Source organism: Nestor notabilis, unplaced genomic scaffold, assembly GCF_000696875.1.
Source record: "Nestor notabilis isolate BGI_N333 unplaced genomic scaffold, ASM69687v1 scaffold14411, whole genome shotgun sequence".
NCBI lineage: Eukaryota > Metazoa > Chordata > Aves > Psittaciformes > Psittacidae > Nestor > Nestor notabilis.
The window spans coordinates 1-21,797 of record NW_009914312.1 but is presented as its reverse complement, the minus strand read 5'-3'; the positions used below and the strand labels follow the sequence as shown (position 1 = coordinate 21,797).

Here is a 21,797-nt window from a genome sequence, read left to right as displayed (position 1 = left end):
CTGTTTCTGATCTCTTACCCTCACTCTTACACAAACACCAATAAAACCATCCTAATAATAAAGTCAAATCAAGTAGCTTCCCTCTCCACTATGCACCCTGAAACAGCATCAACAACTCTAAACAAGAAGCGTAAGTATATCCAATTGCAAAAACCAAAACCTGGCTTGTTGGTACTTTTTGGACACATAACCACGATTCAGCTTTCACAACCATATCCTCACTGTGGGAGCTACAGGATTTACTAAATAAGCTATTCTACAACCCTAGCTTCTGAAACATCCCGAAGTATTATTTTCTCTAAGGTAACTAACGCACACAGTTTTGCTTCCTCAAAGACTGGGTGGTTCACTTCAAAGTATGAGGAAGTTGAGCACTCTTAAGTGTTACAGCAATAGATCAAAATAGCAGGGCCACAGAGTAAGCTCCACACTTGTTATCCAGAGGTTTGTTTAGTACACTTTGGAACAAGAGAAGATAACAGCAGCCCATTCATTAGCTTTCTCCCTGTGAGAACATTACAGATTTTGTAGGCAGAGAAGCCTTAACAAAAAGCTGGGGGAGGTGGGAGAGAGGCATAAAGGCTAGGTTTGTTTATAAATTACTTCAGTGAAGCAGCCTGCTATAAATAGTGGGTAGCTGAGAACTTGCTGAATTTCACATTCTTAGAAGTATCTTACACAACAACAATGGAGAGCAGGAGGGAAGATGAGATCTGATTTATGAGACGCTTAAACTGCAAATAAATTAAGTAGCATGGAACAATGACAGTAAAAATTATTAACCTAGCATCAAAGATGATACTAAGGACATGTCAGTACCACCTGCAAACTTGGAACATAGGGGTTACAGGGATATTTACTGTCAGGCTGAGAAAAATGCTGAAAGTCTCTTGCAAGCATTGAGACCCACAGCGGGATGACTCAGCTTATAGGAAGCATGTCATCCAGGCTAGAAACAAGAACAATACTACACAAGCTATTAAAACACAGACGCACCAAATAAGACACCAAAATAAATCAGGAGCTTTATTTTGAAGGAAACAAAACTTTCATAATTATGAAGCCAGCAAAGGGAATACACTTTTTAAGACACTGTCAGCAATAGTTCAAATACCCTAAGTCTCTCAGCATGTATTGCTCGATTCGTAACTTTGAATTTGGCACAATTTAAGAGTTTAAAACCAGGGACAGGTTGCCTTCCTGGCCACGCCAGGTTCATCACAGTATCACTTCTTCAAAAGCTACTGAACTGCCACAAAGCAGCCGAGAACTAAACACAAAAAAACTTTTCAATTGGGTATTTCAAAACATATTGAAAGAAACATAACTTTACTATTTTACCTGTTAAACACAGAGTGATGCCATGCTGCATTGAATTGTATTACTTAAAAACTAACTGCATATTGAAACACTGAAGTGATTGACGTGTCATAGGATGTGCTAATTTTCATTCAAAGACAGAAAATCAAGTGAAAGTTCTGAAAATCCTATCATGTTGTCTTGGGTTCAGCTAACTTAAACCACGACACACGTATTTCCAAGGTACATGTAGACAGATACTAAAATTGGGAAAACACATTCTCTTATCCTGACTTGATAAAACCAGTTATACATACCCATTAAATCCAGTGACAATTTTCAGGATTCTTTCTTTCATCTCTTCAAAGGGAATATATTCCACGTTTGGATTGGGGGGCCCTCTTGGTTCAGGAGCTGAGGTTCTGAAATCATCCATTACTTTCTCCAGTTTGAATATAAAATAGCCTTTAAACTGAGACCACTGAACCCTGCAGAAAACACAAGACATATGCAAGTCAGCCCTAAATCCACAGAAAACCAGTGTAACTATGTTTGCAAAACAACGTTCATGCTGGTTCTGCCAGTTCTAAGATAAATGAGGCAAGTAAGGCAGTATTATTTTTCTTCCTGATTTTAAAGCATGATAACTATTCAAATAATTACAGAAGAACAATATTATGCAAGTCAATTGCCATTAACAACAGGGTAAGCCATTTCCTTAGAGAACCAATACCCACTTACAATTCAAACCTCAATGTGAAATACATGCACATTCTACACAGTTTACCGTGTAAGTAATGTAGTTTACCATTGTGCACCTTCTACAGGTTACCATGTAGTGAGCCTACATGCCACCTAAAGCCTTCACTGAGCACCCAGGAGAAGGAGGGAAAAACAAAAACAAGAAGAAGAAAAAAAAAAAAAAAATGCAAAGAAAAGCTGTGTTCCCAGTCTGGAAAACACACAGCAATTGTACACAGCATTATCTGCTTCAGTTACAAAGTGTTACTGAAAGGCTTTTTGTAACTAACTACTCAGTATCCAGGCACCTTAAAAGCATTTAATAGCACTCTTTTCCTCAGAAAGGCAAATATTTTGTGTAACAGTTAGAACATGCTGATGAACATTTGAGCAAAACAACTTTGACTCCTGAAAAACATTCCCACAACAGTAAGTAATTAAGGTCTTTCCAAAGTACCTTCTGCCTTACAACTTAGAAGCTTTATCATTTATAGAATTTTAGATACTGAGATTTTCAAGCAAACATGTGTCTCACACTGCATACAATGGGCAAAGTGGGAAAGTGCTGAGAAAGCCCCTCTACACCCATTGCCCTACACAACAGCCAGAAGTTCTGAGCCTCCTCTGGCTGCTGCATTTCTTCGCAGCATAGGGAAGAGCGAGCTGAAAGCAACTGATTTAGCTCAGTTACTATCAATTTTATTCTATTAATGCTGATGCAAGATGAAGATGCTGATGGAAGAAGAGAAGAAACAGGGAGAATAACAAACCAACAATAAAGAAAGAGAGAAACTATCTTTTACATTTATCTGTAGCATATGCAATCTGGAAGCAGAGGCTCAAATCAAACAAGCACAAGATCTAAACTGCTGCTGAAAGAAATTCTATTTAGCCAAAGGCTGTATTTCTACAGGCTGTCACTGGTAGCAGTGCTATCTTAAACAGCCCTGACTATTTTCAACCCCACATAACATCTGACCTTCTGTTGGGCTGATGCAACCATTTGTGCTGCGAGCTACATGTGGTGACTCCCCAGCAAAGTGACAACACTTCTTTCCTGCACACTATTCCCAAGCACTGGTACTACCAAATATAAACCCACAGGCCAATGAAGTCACATATGCCTACTTTCACCAGAAACACACTGCCATGTTATCTTTGCCTTCATTTTCTCCTTGGTCTCAAAGAAGTAATTATGAGATAAAGAGGGGGAAAGCTTAGCTCAGGTTTACCTTCGGAGATTCAAATAACCCCTGGCCTTTTATTAAGAATGATAAATCTGCAAGAATGGGGGAATCTGATGAGGAAAGCAAGCTTCCTTTTTCCTTACAAGAAATCACTAAGCACCTCAAAACAGAGAGCACAGGCTTTAGCGAATAATAGAACAAGAAACAAAAATGGAAAGTAATAAGAAACAAGGTCCCAAAAGGGAATGTCATGGATAAATTATACAGCATCATTGAGTCTCACTGGATTATTGCTCCAATCAGCATTATACAGCCAAAGCTGACTACTATAATGTTTCCGGTGTACGGTATTAGGCATTACTACTACAAATGTTAAATTAAAAAGCTATCCAACTCTGCAGTGCTACCACCATGATACCAAAGCTTGCATAATAAATCAGATTTAATACATAAGCACATCAGAAAACACAGACAGAAAAGACCCAGTAAATAACTCCATCCAGAGTAGGATTACTCCCTACAGAGCATCCCAAGAGCTTTACTTGCCTCATGAAAGGAGATTCCACTATTACTCTAAATATTCTTTGACAACCCCATTTAGATATTTTTTCCACACTTTAAAATTTGAGCTGTTCTTTGTTTTCATTGTTACTTCGTTCTTGCTAAATATTAAAACTTATCTTTTCACAGACTGTTTACCCAGTGTTCTGTTGCTGAAATAAACCAAAGTCTAAAATGGCAATCCACTACCTGACAGCAGTGCCCACCAGCTCCTCTTTACAGTGCTAAAGCTAGAGAAAACAAAGAATGGACAATTTTGCCCCTACGCTGAAGTCCAGAAAACCGTCACTTGTTTTAAACACAAGTAATTTGATTTAGTATTTCCTCAAATTATATAAAGGCTAAAAACTTGCATTGCAATACACCGCACTAGTGACATTAACAAGCCTCTTTCATCCTGTATTTCAAATACACTTGGTAAGTGACTGCCAACCAGGTGACACAGTCCAGAGCTTACAGACAGAAACAGCAGAGTTTAAGGATAAACTGATCCTGCAGTCACAAGCCAGAATACAGCTAACCCAGACATAGCAACACCAACTTCAGATCAACTAAACAAGCTGTTGCTAGCAGCAGCGTAACCACAGCAGCAGGAGCTCAGGCCAAGCTTGCTGTTCAGACATTTACTCTGTTTCTCAAGCAGGTTTTTCTCAACACTGCCAAACTCCCTGCTGCACTACTAGCAGTGTGAAAGCTAACTGGTCAAAAGTTAAGTGGTAAGTTCACATTTCAAATCATAGATGGAAGCAGTTGTTTATAATACAAAATGCAGTTACAAGTCAGAGGTGTCTCATGCTTCTACATCTCCTGAGCCCACTGTTGCAATTTAGACATTACAATATGCTATTTAGATGATGGTCTTGAAGCACTTCCCATCTATGCAACTAGTTTCTGATGAAGTTTTATCCCAGTACCAATGTCACACAAACTCCAGCCACTCAACAGGAAGTACTATTTGTACCATGAAGACTGAACCAGCTCCAGACTCATCGATAGTGTAGGCAAAATTCAGTCATGCACTGGAAACACAGTGGATTCCTGGAAGGCAGGAAGAAAGAGGAAGGTTTCTGGAGTCTACAATGCAGGTCACTTTTCTCTTTTAGGCCTGACACTTCTATCATCATCCTAGGATGAAGAATCTCTAACTTGTGCACACCATCCTTCAGTTACCTTCTTCCTGCCAACCTAGTAAGCAACAGTCCCTCTTCCCCTCTTTCTTACATCATCTACTTATCGTTCTGTGTCTTGCGCCAGGCTTCTACGAAGGGGGCACAACTACACACTATTCCTACAGTAAGAAGAAAATACTTGAAAAGCAAAGGGGGGCAGTGCTGGAAAGCTGGTTTCTGCTGCTTCTGCTTTCACCCAGAACTGCAACTGCTTCTTTTTCCTTCAAATCCAGTCCCTTCCTCTGCAACAGCAGCATCTAACACAAAGTTATCTGACACTGACAGTCCACCTCCCATACAGCAGCATACTCAGCCTCTACCTTAAGGTAACTCTGAACAAGTACTCAGAAAAGAAACAAAATACACAAGATGGATGAATAAAGGATTTATATAAAAGAATCTTAATTCAAGCAAGCTTAATTATGTATATTTGTTAAAGAAACTTATCTACACTTGTGATAAAGAACACTTTTAAAACTGTTTATGAAAGATTACACTCAAATCAACCTACACAAAAGTATCTGACTTGTATCTGAAAAAAGAAAAATCATTATTTTAAATTCACTCACTTTTGACCAAAACCAACTCATTTCTGCAGGGTAAGATTTGCTTAATTTCCATTTACTCCAGTGGAAGTGATGAAAAAAGAGGAAAGTTACCTTTCCTGTTTTACCAGTCTGTAAAAGCGTCATGGAGAAGCTGGTATCAGCTGAACACTTGAAACTCGCATCTCATCCATAGAGAAAAACGATTAAAAACAGGTAAAACTAATAGCCAATACAGCATAAAAATTAAGATTAAAAATGTCATATCCTCCTAATTATCACAGCAATCCATAGCTACACCTTGACACATTAAGTCATCAGCATTCACTGAAAGACTGGTCACTTAGAAAGGCAGACAGCAGTAGTGAGAAGAGATAAGCCAACGGCAAATACCAGTTTTCAAGAAAAGGAAAAATCTTCTCCAACTCCAATGGCAATTGGGATGCAAGACCTCTATTGTAGCTGCTTTGTTACCAAACGGAAGACACCGAGAATAAGCAAAGTTTGGTCAATACCTTCTGCAGTTAAATGAAGAGCCAAATGGAAGCGAAAGAACACTCTTCTGCACAGCTTTATGTACAGCCTCATTAAGTTTTATACACTGGAAAATAACTGACCAACACTGGAAACTCTGTAATGAAACTAAATTGAAGAAATTCCATGGAGAAAATACTATTCATGTTTTCTTCTGAGCAGGCTTGTTAATAAATACTTGCTCTTCCCACTCAGCATTGCACATAATCAGCCTTTTCTAAACACACACTGATGTCTTCTTCATGCTTTTCCTGTCCACTAACTTTGCTGTTAGCAACTTTGAGAGCTCTTTTATAGCCACTTAAAAACTAAAAGTCCTGTGAACATTGTATGATGTGCAAAATTATCTTCAGAAACAATGCTTAAAAAAAATCAGTTGATCCTAAAGCATTTGGGTTCAGTGGACTTTCATTCTATTGTAGACAATGAGAGTATTGATTCTGTTTACATTTTATGTATATCTAAAGCATCTTTCACTACAGTGCCTGGGTCATCCTATGTAAATATACCTGTACAAGTTCATCTCCCCTCGGCTAAGGAGCCTGTAGTTTCACAGATACTCCAAATCATCATAAGCTTGCATTTTTCCTTAAGAGTCCTCTGCTTCCTCTGGGCCAGCTCCTGCACCATCCTTCCCTTATAGCAACCTAAAGGTTTTGCTCTGACATACAGGAAGTAAGAGGAAGAAATTGGTTTTATTAAAAAAGTACTTAGCAAGGAAAAATGTCACCAGAGGCAGTAATGAACGGCTGAAAAGAAGCCACAAAAGCACACTTCACAGCTCTAACTTGTATAGATATATCTATGATATATATACACCATAGCAGAGCGATACATCCCATATTCTCCCAGGACCAATGTAAGTGCTAGTAGTTTAACTCAACAATTTATCTTTTTCTTTAAAATGCACCTTTAATAGCCAAGCAACAGCTGAAAGCATAGAAGCATCAGAGTCCAGCATTTCAGGCTTTGTACATTACTTACATATGATACTAGGTCCTAGATTAAATGTATGCCAGTAACTGTGCTTTAAGATATGAGAAGACATAGCACCATAATACAGCATCAGAATGCAGCCCCTGACTTGCCATTCAGGTAAAAATCAGAAACATAACAGAGAAACACGGATGGAGGAGACTTTGGTGTTTGAATATACCTGGTTGTGTTTTACAGAAATTGAACAGGAAAGCAGACAGCACGTGAGCAAACAGCCAAGAACATGAGAAACATAAGCAAGTTTTGAGAATATTTACATATAATGAGAAGCAACATAAGGCTAAAAAAAACCTCCCACTAATAAAAGTTAAAGAAAAAAATCCACCCCACAACTCACAAGACAACCAGGATGGGTTAGTATTACTCAGCGGGGACAAGAAAGTTAAGCCTTTAGTAAGTAAGGCATGAAGGAGTGTAAGGGAACTCTACAGACAGAACAGTACTACAATAATGTACTTATTCACAGGAAGTTGATAAGGCAGCAAAAAGAAGCAACTGCATGGGGCAGGAAGAGTAAAAAAAAATTCCAAGAAACCCCCCAAAAAACCTCAAACCCTGACTCATGTAGACAGGGTGGATACAAGGAAAAAACACCATCGTAAATAACTTTGTTCTCCAATAAAAGCAAACCATTTCACACCTGTACTTGAACTACATGATTTTCTGTTGGAACTCATCCTTTTAGTGCAGATCCACCACAGCTGGCCAAGCAACACCAACCAAGTTTAGAACCCATCCATTCTATTTGCTAAACAGCACTCTTCAACACGGGACAGAGGTCAACTTCAATAGAAAGCAGTTGGAGCAACCTGATGCTATGCTTTGATTCAAAAGATGAATTGCTAGCAGAGTTGCCTGCAAGGTACAATTGCTTCTCTACTAACATGATTTGCACAGAATTCATCTTTCCAAACATGCATATCAAAACCAAAAATCACATTTGACATGGAAATAATCTAATCCTATCACTCCCAGAGCACAAAACCCCCATTCCCTTATCTCCTGCTTACTCAAAATGTTTGCACTGATGAAACCGAGAAAGCAGCTTTCTCCCTTACAGCACTGATAATTGTGAAATAGAATCCTCTGTCAATAGCTTGCACTATCAAGATGGTATCTGTATGCCACTGAATTAACTGATTATTTTCCTCCAAGCATTGGGCAAGTTTCTATATTTGATTCTTTTGCCACTTGGTATATTCACTTTGGAAGACTTGAAATTTCAAGGAGAGCAAAAAGCCTGAAACATTTAACAAACATTAAAAGCCAGGTCACAGAAGTAAGTGTGAAAGACAACTTAAAACCTGAAAGAGAGAGCAAAATCTTTCAATCTGGGGAATCACAGAAACACATGAACTTTCAGAGAACTAGAACAAGGAAAGATGAAGTTGTAACTGCAAATCCCCATCTCCTTCATACACACACAGTGCTTTCCCTACTATGCTTAAGGAAAACTACTAATGTCAAACAAGTGTATGTAGCACTATACTGGAAGGCTTTACTACAACACAGTGGTCCCCAACATTACTACATGACTTGGGACATTAAGTGTAAACTCCACTGCAAGTCTCCACAAGCACAGAAGACAATTGGGGTAAGTTACCCACCTCCCTTTTTAGCAACTGTATGAAAGGGTCAGCCGTATCACTAAAGCAGTATATTTGGCTTACACCTTTTGACAAATTTTACAGGATTTTAGGTTTCAAACTTCAACAAGCCCCATGGAAGGTGAACAGGCAAAACCTAACATTAACTGAAGAACAAGAAGAATTCAGAGTGCCTGAAATAAGGCAACCTCCTGAAATGAACATACTGCAATTATTTCATAAATCTTTCTGGAATTGCTTCACAGATTACAGGTTTAATTAAGAAAAACATTATACTGAAGGGATACTAAGCTTCTAGAGACTTAGCTATGTACTTAAAACATTAAGAGTCCCAGGAGTCCTGGTGGGATGTCTGCCTTCAGACTTTAGTGTGTAAGTTCATTACAAAATTACTTGGTTTAAATTTTAAAGAGGACGCCATCTGTTTTGGAGAGATGTGACATACCACAAAGAACATGAAATGAAAACAAAGTAGATTTACTATTGATTCTGTTCATTGAACAGGCTATAAAAGAACTTAGTAAAAGAAGGAAGCACTTCCCTCTCCACCCTTGTACTGTTAGCGCTCTGACAAGCAGAAATTAAAGTACAAAATAGTGTATTTAGGAGGCAAACACTTAATGTTGAACTAAATTGATTTTAACGCAAAATCCTGAGAACACAGAGGATAATCTCGGAGGGATTCACTTAACACATAAGAGAGATGAGTCACTTTTATCAGCTTCCCCCCATTTATTGCTGACTTAGATTACACTCCCACAGAGACTTATAGTAGGAAACAGGTGGTTTTAAGTGAAATAACTTTAATAATTGATTCTTCTCTTTTGTGCCTTGCTCTAGAGCTCTTAGCAGATGAAGATATACTCTAAGACAGTGATTTCCCCAGGCTGTCAGAAGCAAATTAAAGTTTCACCCAAAACAAGTTAATTCCTTTTCTACTCTGGTCTATCAATGGGATCTCCGAAACTCTTCGAAAAGTCAAAGGCACAGAGTGAAGCACACCCAGCAATCACATATCCAATCCAAACCTCAGCATAAGGTGGCAAAGCTTTCTTTTTTCTTCCACAGTCTCCATGCAAGATATATCCACTCAGGAATATTGTGGACAAAACAAAACACACCACTTCTCAAAACAGAGGCCCACCTCTGCCACCAGAGAGCACAGAACCTTGCTGCAGGCTGGCTGCCTTCTCCCAGGCTGCAGAAAGGGCAGCCCCAGGGAGTCAGTGTCCCAGGACTGACTGTCCCACTTCCTGGCAGCAGCACAGCAAGCTGAGCACTCTCCAGGACAGTCAGTAGCTAGAACTGTGCAGAGCAACTGATGGACTGCAGTCCTCTGGGGGAAGGGAGACTAAGGCCATGCTCCTCACTCACCTCGTTACTCCATTATTGCTGTTCTTTGAGACAGGTAAGCAGCAGAGAGAGCCTATTCCCTCCATTACTTTGTTGTTTTCTTTTAATCTTCACCTTACTTAGCACACACCAATTTCAGATACATTAATTTGGTATAAACAAGGATACATGGAAGTACACAGTTAGATAGAAAGGGGTGCACAAGCTAAAAATGTTAAGAACTGCTGGTAAAACACAACCCCAGCATTTTCATTTAAAAAAAAAAAAAAACAAACCAAAATATTAAGTGTCAAATGCAAGAGCTTTTTACAGGAATTACTATTTCACTATTTATAATAAAAATAATCAAGACTGTTTCCTAACATGGAGTACTCACTGGTAGAGAAATGGCTTTCAATTTGTTCAGAAGATACCTCTGAACAGTTCTGGGGTAGAAAGGGGGCAGCACTGAACTCCCACGAGCAGGAGATGAGCCACACTGCAGGGATGTCGTCACAGCACAGAGAGGGAGGTGCTGCTCCACCACATACTTAACCTTCTATCTGGTCTACACCAAAAAGGACAAGCCTGCTCTGCTGTTCCCACACATTCCTGTGATCCCACACACAGGGAGGTGAAGCACATCACTAATCTAACCACAAAATTATGCTACAGATAAGAAGAGTAAGATCTGAGCTGTGACTCGTAGAGAGCAGAGCCATTCCCTTAAGCAGCTGCTCTCAAGTAAGATAAAAGAAGGCATCTTACATAATTCCACTCTTGCTTCAAATATTCTTTGAATCTAGAACTTATTTTTCTACTTCCTTTATTTTAGTGTCCTCATTTTGCACACTGTTGCCATTTTCACCATCCACACAGTGCAGATTAACACAGGGAACTCCAAACAATGACAACAGATTTATACCATAAAATCCCCCGTGCATCAGTGCAGACTATTTTCTTAAATGCTTCTGGCAAGCAGACAAACCCTCCAACCTAAGGCTTAAATTAAAACCATAAGGAAGTGCTGGATTCTTTATCGGTGTTTCTGAATGAGCAATAAACGTTACACTTCAGGTGATAAAGCAGAGTGAATTTACTGAACCCATGTGCTTTGGTGTAAAGGGTATGCTCCTGTTCAGACACACGCTAGCAAGCATCTTCCTGGGGAAGCATCCTGTTCACTTTCACGTGGTAACTCATGTAAAACGCTCTCACATTTTATCTTCAGTAGCATTTGACCTGTTGTTACCTTTCACTTTAATTAAAAATATATTGAAAAGCTCAAAAGAGGAAAAACTGTTTATTTCCCACAAGCACAGGAGGTGTTTTTCCATTTTCACTCGCTGATTGTTGTCAGCCTAAATTAAGTCTTTGCTCTCCTTCCTGTGAGCATGATGAGCCCATTCCAGAACCACAGAAACTGTAATACATTAGAACTACATCTACTTTGGTAGTATGAGCCTTCACCTCTCTACTACTTGCAATTTACTACTGCTATTGCCAGGAACAACAAAGACTAAGACTTAGTTATGGAAACAGACAGCTGATGAAAACATTAAAGTAGTATTTGTAATCATCAAGGGACTAATTCTGATCTCTGCTGATAAATATTCAGCTGACTCCAACAGAATACAGCTGTTCCCCAGGACAGAGAAAATCTGACCAGGACTCAGAATCTTCCAAGAAACTGTATTTCTTAATATTCTTACCTAAATACAAGCTCGAGCACCTCTCAATTTCTATTTTAAAGGCAAAAATGGACCACAGAACAAAAGTACAAGTTTATGACAGATTATTCATTCAAGAATTAAATTCTTTGTAACTGAGTGGAAAGCAATACAAAGTAACTGAAAGCCTTCAGAACTTCCACAAACCACTGGCAGTGGCTTATCTATAAAGACAAAAGTAAAAGTAGATGGTATTGTCATTAAATTTCCCTCTTCCACCTGAAAGTTTACTTGAAGTTACCCTTAGCTGGTAAGAATAAACTGGTGTATTTACTGGACTATCACACTTACTATGCTTCTGCACTCTGTACCAATGAAGTCTTACCTTCTAGTTTCTTCATATAATTTCATTAATGCAGATAATCAAATAACATTTCTTACAAATCTCAAGTTTTATTACAAGGATCACCTCACATACTGACTTTCCAGTGAAGTGCACACCAACTACAATGGTCTCCAAGTCTTACAAACAGACTTCTGGATAAGCATCAAATACCAGCCACATCTCCCCATCTGAGCAGCATCAACTACACTTATTTACAATTTAGCTAACTAGTTTAGGGAATACCAAACTTACACCAAACAATACATGCACAGCATCTTCCTGCTGTCACCTATTTTACAGGATACTTTACCCCAACAAGTTTTCTTGCTCTAGTCCTGGATCATTTTTTTTACCCATGTTCTGTGTAATTAGTACATTTACCTGTGAAAATCATTTCATTACACCCTTTGTACTGGATTATTTAAATCATTTGAGTTCCATGCACTTTGTAATCTGACTGACGATCTTCTAAGTAGTATTTCCTGCATAAGTGAATTATAAAACACACAGAATGGTTGGGAACTCTCAGTAACCACCTGTGTACGGCAACTGTTCTCTCAACCCATTTTAGTAGAATTTATCTTCAGGACAGGGACTAGGTAATTGACTACATATTTCTGCAACACTTAACTGCATCAAAGTCTTACATTATTGCTACCACAAACTATAGTAGGAATAATAATTTCAGAGGCATGATTCCAGTGACTATATTCTTGAAATTGAATTTTTAATTTTTCAACTTCAATTAAAGTACACTCACATCAACCTTAGAATTGTAACCAATGAGCAACTAGCACAAAAAGTTCAGGAGGAGGGAAGGTATCTGACTTCCCTCGCAAGTTCCAAGCACAGGAGCCTTAAGAACATCCATATTCATCTGCTCTACCAAAGATAAGTGGAGCTGCACTTGAACGGCACCAGCCGAACAGATCGTCAGTAGCAGATAGGCATTATCTGTGGCAAAATACCTCTCCAAAACCACTTACACAGTTCAGATCTGCCTTCAACACAATTGGACATTTTGCTGAAATTCAGACAGTCATGTTTACTTCAACTCTAACAATTCAGTGGATTATTCTTAGTTTTTACTTATTTCTATTCCAGATTAAATTTGACTGAACAGATCAGCGTTTGCTGAGGCATGTTTCAAGAGTGATGCTGTGCACTGTGTAACAGAAATTCTGCAGCAGAGCACAATTCAGAGTACAGCCCATTCAATAGATATTGCACAGAAAAATATCAGGCAAAGGCACAGTATAATTCTGTAACAGTCTGGATTGGATGCAGGCAGAATACAGAAGCATTACATAGATAATGCTTTCTCAATAAGCTATACAGCAGGAGCCCAGGAGTCAAAATTTAAGAAAAGTATGCAATAGGTGAAGCTTATTTGAGTCTTTCTGAACTTGCAACAAGTTAAAACTACCACCTCTACAGGAGCTACCTATAGAAAAACCACTCAGTAATATAAAATTAATGTTTGGGTAATTTCTTATATAAATACATCACCTATTCCCCACACTAACTAAATTCCACATACGTACTAATACAGGACACTGAAGTGGTTCCCAGTATCACCAGTTTGCCCAGAATAATGAAATGAACAAAAGAAATGCTGTAACTCAGCTGGTAAGTGTAGCTCTCACTGACAAGTGATCAGTGCATACAGATCCACAGGTTACCACAGAAGAGCAGCAGACCACACTGAGATAATACTATCACATCTTGACTATATTGAACAATAAAGCTGAGAAACCAGATTAAGGAAAATGCACCGTGGGCAACTTCTTCTGGATCTGAGTTTACTTTGCCCTGTATTCCTGTGCCTGCAGTGCATGCACATCCTTGATAACCCAGGCTTTACTCAAGTCTGAAAGCAGTATGACTAGGATCAGGTAAGTTGCACTTCTATCACTAATTCCTTCCAAACCAGGACAAAAGCACCACACAACTGACTTCTACACAGGGCAGTTCAGGTGACACACACTAAGCTTGGGTTCAGAAGGTGTACCCTACCTCAGTGACCTAATGCACAGGCATTAGGTGCTTCTGCGTCATTGCACTCCCTTACCACTTCTGAGCAAAGCCTCATTAGGTGTAGCCAGCATGGAAAGCTTGTCACTGTCTTCAGATAGTACTATTTCTAGAACTGAGACCTGCCAGACGCATGCCAGCTTTGTGGAAAAGCAGCATCAGTCTGGTTTATCCACAAACCTGATAATCCATCACCGCCCAAGACAACCAGACTGCTTCTATCCTCCCTTCTGCATTCACCTTGTTCCTTCCCCCCCTACCCCCAACATACGCCACTGAGCATGAATCTTCCCAAAATCTGCAGATGGAAGAGGTACCAAGGCTCATCAATCACAAGGTCGAAACAGGAAAACATCCTTGCTGCTGTAAAGTGTAACATGCAGGGAACACCCCCCAAATATCTGGGAAAGTACTTCAAATTAAATAGCCACAAGCAAGACCACCATGGAACAGGAGGGCTTGGGGCCCACTCGAACACAGAGGTGATACTGAAGCAGCCACCACAGCTGTGAAGAAACATTACTGAGAGTTAAAGGTAAGAACTGAGACAAATTCTGAGGATGAGAACAAATCCAATTGAGCAATGCAGAAGAACTGAGCTTGAAGAGTATTAGGATGCCAACAGAATAGTACCAAAGTTCAGAATCAGAAGCACATGCAGCTGTATCAACTGCTATGGAGTAAGTGGCAGGGTGGTCTTCTGTGCAAAATAACAGTGAGCTGTCTTCAGAAAGACTAGCAGGGAGCATGTTTGTGAAAACAGACTACATAGCAACAGGGAAGAAATGTACTTAATACTGCAAGTCTGCATGCGCATACATTACATTTGCAGTTACAATAGTCCAATGACACTGAAAAGTTAACATTTCTGTGAGAAGCTGGCCTTTTGTCTTTCCTTACATGCGTATTCTAGAAAGAGACTAAAGTTTATTAGGACCAGTTTATCATGCACATTTTATAACAGCAGTTAAAGCTTGACCTTTATACTGTAAACCCCACTCCCAACAGATATGAAGTGGCAGCATTTAAAATGAAACACTACAACAGTGCATGCTTCCTAAAGGAGCAAGTGATTTCACCTGAATCACAACTAACTCCCCTCAAGTACTACAACTGTACATTTTATTATATGTAATTTTTTGTCAGATCAGTAAGAAAAGCAAGGAAGCTAAACCATCCTTTACAAAGATAAATCAGCAGGCTTTTCAACTGAGACTCCTGTCCTCTGGAGGCATCCGTGGATTATAAAACAGAAAACACAGTGTCAGTAGAATGACGCTCAGCAGAATGAAGTTAGTGAAGAATAATAGCAGGAAACAATGCAAGGAAGTTTACTCACATCTCTTGCTTCACTGAGAACATGGAAGTGGAAGAGGCCACTACGAACAAAGGCACACAGACTGCTTTCAGCAAGTATTACCCAGCTTCTTGTTGCAGTAGCTTGAGAATGGTTTGGTATTTTGTTTTGTTGGGTTTTTTTTAAATCATATGGAATTACATTACCACAATAGTTCTGCAGATTTCCAAATAATGATTTGCCTCCAAATCAGAACAAAGTTTTCAAACTAGTCAAAAAATACTAGCATACACGACAAGCAACAAAACTGCTGGCTGAATACAACCAGAGAACAGTCTTTTTTTATAGCAGACAAATTTAAGCATATGAAATAAGCTTAAGGACATATGACCAAGAACATCTGCATATTTGTAATGTAAGAAAGGAACCTACTATATAGGAGTTCAGAATACACCATTAAAACACTGAAGCAGAGAACAGGAACATAGTCTCATTCATGTTCATTGCTAAGGTATCTCCCCTCGCGTCTTTTCTCCAGCTGACAAACTATTTCACTGCTCTTACAAAATAGCATAAAAGCTAAACTAATCCAAACAAGTGCTCAAAAAATGCAGTTTTTAAAAAAAAAAAAGTTCACTGCTACACAGGGTACATGAAACAGTATCAAAGGGTCAAAAATTCTTCTTGCCATTAACTTAAGTAGAAGTACAGTTACGTAACTTACAACTGTATTAATTTACCAACAGCAAATGTTCCTGATCTACCTAACAGGTCAGTGGACATGTAACTGAAGCAACACATACAGCACCATCTCCCACAGCATCTCTGTAGCTAAGCTGAGTAGCTACAGACTCAGTGGACCATCAGTCCAACACAGAAGCCACTGTGGTTGTAACTGCAATCAGGTACAGACAGTGTTGCTCAGACTCAATACTGGGGCCAATACCTGTGCTGGCAGACGGGAAGCTGAACATCTGTCAGTGCGCCCTTCCTGTGGCAGGGGCTGCCTGCACACTGTCTGATATTTGCAGTATCAAAGTGATTATACCCCTCATACCCCTCTACCTGACACTTAGGTGTCTATAACTGCAATACTATGTCTGGTTTGGGTTCAGGCAATAGAAGAGACCAAAAAGAGTGAAATGAGCAGAAGGCCACCAAGATGGTTAACAGAGCTGCAGCACACAACGTAGGCAGGAAGCTAAGGCAGTGTGTCTTCCTCTGGAAAACGGGAGGCCACACTGACACACTAACTGCTGTCCTTCACCACTGAAGGGGTAACTGTGTACAGGGTGGATCGAAACAGAGCCGTTTCAAAGGCGCACAAATGCAGGATAAGAGGCAGCAGTCCAAGGCTGCTCCATGAGAAACTCCAAGTTGCTGCAATGGAAGTGCACATGGTGAAGCGGCAAAAGAGACAAACATGCTATGGAATCACCACCAATGGAGACTTTCAGAAACATAAACACAAAGCCCTGAGCAACCTAAACTAACTTTGGAATTGGCTTCCCTGGAATACAAGGTCTGACTGGGCAACCTCTGGAAGCCCCTTCCAACTTATGCTATTCTGTGATGATACCACAGGCATTACCTTTGCTCTACAATGACACATATTAAACTTGACTCAAGAAACTACACAGAAAAGCATTTAAGTCGGTCCTGAAGGAAAGCAGAGAAGAGACAACTTCTGTCTTCAGGCTTAGATGAGGTGCAAATCAGTACTTCAGATCTTCCAGGGAAACTCTGAGGACAGAATCTGACTACTAAAAGAAATAAAAACAAAATGTATTTTAATGGCTGTTTATACTGCATTCAGGGCAAGAACTGGTAGAACTATATTACATCCTGGCCAGGTAACTGTCCTCTACCTAAGCCTAGAAATATTTTACAGTTAATCACTTCTGCCTATAAACTGCATTTCTCCAGATTTTGGTACTCCACTACTTATTTCTGGACTCCTTCACTGTCAGTAAGCATCTATATTACACTTTCCACTATAGTAAGCTATCAAAACTGTGCTTTATAGATTGCCAGCCCCAGGGCAGGAGTGGGAGAAACACAGAGAAAACTGACATAAAAATTTTTATTACTTCCCCCTCCCCAGTTTTATTTTCAAATTTAGAACCAAAGAAAAAAATAAAGTTTTCCTTTCTGGTCCAACAAATTATATTTTCTTGGTGAAGTACCTAAATAAACGGTTTAGAAATGCTTTTGCTATTGAAAGGGCAGAGTGATTTTAAATCCAAGAGAATTTCCTAACAGATAAAACAGATTTTAAATACAAGACAAGATCACAATTGATAAGTGATCCTCATATCCTATAATTCTTCAGAAGAAGTATTTCACTTTTGCATTTCACCTCTAATGCTGCAGTGCTGTGACTTTTGTACTGTCTCTTAAAGCCATTTCTACTTCAGAAAAAAAAAAGTGGATTTCTTATGCAAAAAAAAAAAAAAAAAAAAAGACAAAACCAGATCCTATTTTAAAAAGGTCTTTCAGACACTATGAAGTATTAAGACTAACAAATTGTATCTCTTCACTTTACCCAGTCACACTGTTCTTAAACTAGAGAAAAATGAGATTATAATGATTTTCCACAACTACACGTGGTCTCACTAAGGAAATCCCATGTTAGCATCTTAGTAAAACATCAAGTCAGTTAAGTAGTACATCACTTGTGAGAAGGAAGTCCTAAGAGTCAACACAACATTAAAAAAGGTTGAACCATAAACTTTATATTTCACCTAAGGCTAAGTCTTACCATAGCAACCATTAAGAAACAAAAACACTTGGAAGTAGCCAAGCAATCAAACTTGTGCTTCGGTTCACCAATAATAAGGGAAGTTTAGACTGGCTCTTGTAAACTCAGCCATAATCTCACAAACCATTAAGTGAATGGTTAACTTTGCACAAGAAGATAGTTTAAACTTCAAATAGATGAAGTTAACACATGTGATTGCATGATCAGGCTTTTACTGAAATGTACTGATAACACAGTTACATTTATGCTCATAATATAACAACATTTAGCAACATTTTTAATCCAGACCTTCCTTGTAAATGAAAAAGACTTTTAATTAAAATAAAGACACACTCTGAAGAGCCTTATCACAGTTGCAGTTCTGGCTCATACAACTCTCACCCTTTGTTCTTCCCCTGCACCATCTCTGCAGCTACGCTAGGCTTTGACATACTAGTTTACAGGGACAAAACAAGCTGGATCAATGAACTGAACCTTGTTAAAAACAATGCTGCCAAGAAGAAAGTTAGTTACAACTGTGAGCAGTTCCCTGCACCAGGTTACCAAGCAGCTACATAACAGTCCAACAAGCCCCAGTGAAATAGCGACACAAAAGCTGCATTAGCCAAGACTGCTGCCAAGAGAAATAAATACTAGTAAAATTACAGCCTAACCTCAACCTGCATCTACCTGTTCATAACTCACTCGGATGAATAAGCACATTGAAACAAAGGGGGGAGGGAGGTACCCATCAGCCTCAGATGAGCCTCTGCTTTCAATCTGTTAAGCAACCTAAGAATGCCATGGTCATGCTTTGATGAGAACCTTAAAAGTCATTTTAATTTACTCCATTACACCCTTTCAAACTAAGTTTACTAATTATTCACAAGACCCGCTCCAACTATGTGCAGAAGAAATGGGGAGGGGGAGTGAGAACAGTCTACATGTGAACTGCAGTATAGCATCTTTAAAATAAATAAAATCAGCATTTGTCATTGAGTAAGTTCAAAAGCTGAGAGAATCCCTCCCCCAAACACTGTGTAACTCTCCTAGAAACAGCAACAACTCAAAGCAAAAAATACTTCACATTTCACTTGTCCTTATTTGCCTTGGTCCTCGAATTGTTACTTGTTTGTTACTTCAGGAATAGGCTGTGACTGAGTATGATCCCTTGTTTTTCAACAAATAAATCTGCAAAGCATTTGTGTAATTACCCCTGACTTAGGCAACTTTTTTTTTTTTTTTGAGAAACTGAGCTCTGGACTTGATAAAAATCCTATGAAATGTCACTTCAAATTATTATTTTAGATTTCATCTTCTCATTCCAAAGCAATCTGTTCATTACTGGTTTAGATTATTTTTGCATAACTGGCAATAAAGAATATTTAGCTCATTTTGAACTAATGTGTATTTAGCAGGTTTGTGTATTTAGCAGGTTTGTGTATTCAGGAACACTTTCACTGTGGTCAAGCTGTACAAGCCTAAAAATACTCTAAATTCTTATAATGCACATTACCAACCTCTGCATGAATGTTTACTATGAGATTTTTATTTTTACTTATTTCTTCCTGATACTTTGATATCTAACACGTGTGAAAACAAAAACATACCTGATGAAGAAACAGAGACTTTGGTAGATAATGGGAAGCAAAGCAACCATCATGGAACAGTATCTCCATGTCTGTCTCCAGATTATATTGGATTCTTTCTGATGTTCATCTCTGACAGTTCTTAAACTAATTAATGCAACAGAAAGGTTCAAGAATGCTGAAGAAAAGCCACAGACTTGGGGAAAAAAAAAAAAAAAGCCAAAGAAAACCATGGCAATATAGGCAGCCAGGGTCTGCATGAAGTTCCAGGTAAGAGCTGCCAGTTCAGGTTTAAGCAATAGTTTGTAATAATCAAATAATAACAATAATAATAATAATAAAAATATCTAGATTTCCTAAATGGAAATAAAGTCAGGAGTTTATTCATTCTGCAAGTGTCACATCTTCCTAAGAACCTGCCCCTACACAGTCACTTATTTACATTACTTTGGAATATATGTAATAGTAGCAAGAACAAGACAATTAGCCTGAAGAAATATTTCAGAACAAGAAAAGTATTTGAAACATATTATACAGTGAAAACACACCGCAGTGAGCCCATTCTAAAATAAGTGCTACACCAAAATATTAAACGTTGTGTGTTTCTGCTGAGCCAATGCCTTCTCTTCAAAGAGCAAAGTACGTTTCAGAACTTGTTTTTCTTTCAAAACCATTAATTCAAGCAGTACCAGCAAGCTGCAGAAAGAGTAAAAAGAAGAAGGAAAAACCACACACACCAAAAGCTACAAACCTCTTACAAGTCAAAGGGATTCTACAAACCCAAACAAAGCCCCTGCACTCCCTGGTTGCTAGCAAAACACTGGTAAAAGCACACATCTCCTGCAGAAGCCTGTAGTCTGGCACTAGGCCTCAAAAACAAGGAGACAGTCTGGGAGCCAGAAAGTGAGCAACTCTATAGCAACGCACCCAGAGAAGCCTTTCCCCTTCCTGCCAAATAGTGATCCGCCAAGGAAGTCACCCAGCGCAGCACCAGCGCTCATCCTTGACAAGGAGCACGGCTGCTTCGAGCCACAGCGCAGCTCCGGACGGGAACCCGCCAGGGTGAGCTGTGAAAGGAAGCCCGGGAAAAGCGAAACTCCTGCGAGCTGGAAAACGGAAGACTACGGACACACAGAGTGGTTCCCATAGGTCTCCTCTGCAGAACGCACCTACTGGCTCTCCCCTCCTCATCAGAAGCACTTAGATGCAACCAGCACACAGCGTGGTGTACAAAGACTAGAAAGAAATAATCTAAGCCATTCGTATGTTTATGTAAATAATGATATTAGATACTCCATACAACAAATACTGCAGCAGTATACAGCAGACATTACCACAGTGAGCTGAACTTCCCACTTAAAAAACCCTGAATGTCACATAAAATGTACAAACAGCAACAGGCTTCCTGTACTGAGTAGGATCAAGAAGACCTGAGAGAACCCCCTGCACAAAGCTATACAAACCCTGTTAGATAAAGCTACCAGCAAACAAAACTACTCCATCCAAAATTAAACGGGAACTAATGCAAGCTTATTCAGCCCATGGAAGCCATACACAGGCAAAAAGAGAATCCAGGTAGCATCCGTTTGACTTAGAATGCAGAAATGATGTAAGGTACAACTGAAGATTGCCAAGAGTCACACTTACATCGTCTCTCCAGTCTTAGCAACATGACAAAGAAACTGATCCAGTATTGGACACACTTCCTTCTTCCCTCTCTTCTCAAAATCTGTTGGTATGAGAATGACACAAAAAGAATGGTAAAAGAAAACAGGAGAGAACAAAAATAAAAAATAATTATCTAGATGATCAGCACAGTTCCCACAAAATCATCTCCACGCTTTCACAATACTTCAGATGTTCCCAAGAGCTCCACCAGCTTCCCAGCCCTGTAAAACACTTAATATTTTCATGTGGAGAAACTACATGCATCTGACTAGCAAAAGTTGATTTGCAACTTCTTCTGAGCAGCTACAACAGAGAAGGAGGCTGGTGTCCTCAGGCTGCAGCCAGCAACGCAAGCTAGCACAGAAGCGGGCTGGGGAGGGAGGAGAAGAGCAGGTAGGGGCGAGGGCCGGGGACGGAAGGCAGGCGGGCTCGCGGGGCCAAGA

At 39.4% G+C, this 21,797-nt stretch overlaps 1 protein-coding gene across 1 annotated transcript in view; it reads right to left on the bottom strand.

Moving 5' to 3' along the window:
* Nucleotides 1–21,411, bottom strand: part of PPP4R2 (protein phosphatase 4, regulatory subunit 2) — a 31,216-nt gene extending 9,805 nt beyond the window's left edge. Inside the window, exons 1-2 of the mRNA XM_010023601.1 lie at nucleotides 21,334–21,411; nucleotides 1,617–1,787 (exon numbers count right to left, since the gene is read on the bottom strand). Coding sequence (XP_010021903.1) covers nucleotides 1,617–1,787; nucleotides 21,334–21,335 — 173 coding nt within the window. The 5' untranslated portion in view covers nucleotides 21,336–21,411. The remainder of the gene's footprint in view (nucleotides 1–1,616; nucleotides 1,788–21,333) is intronic.
* Between the last annotated feature and the right edge of the window lie 386 nt (nucleotides 21,412–21,797).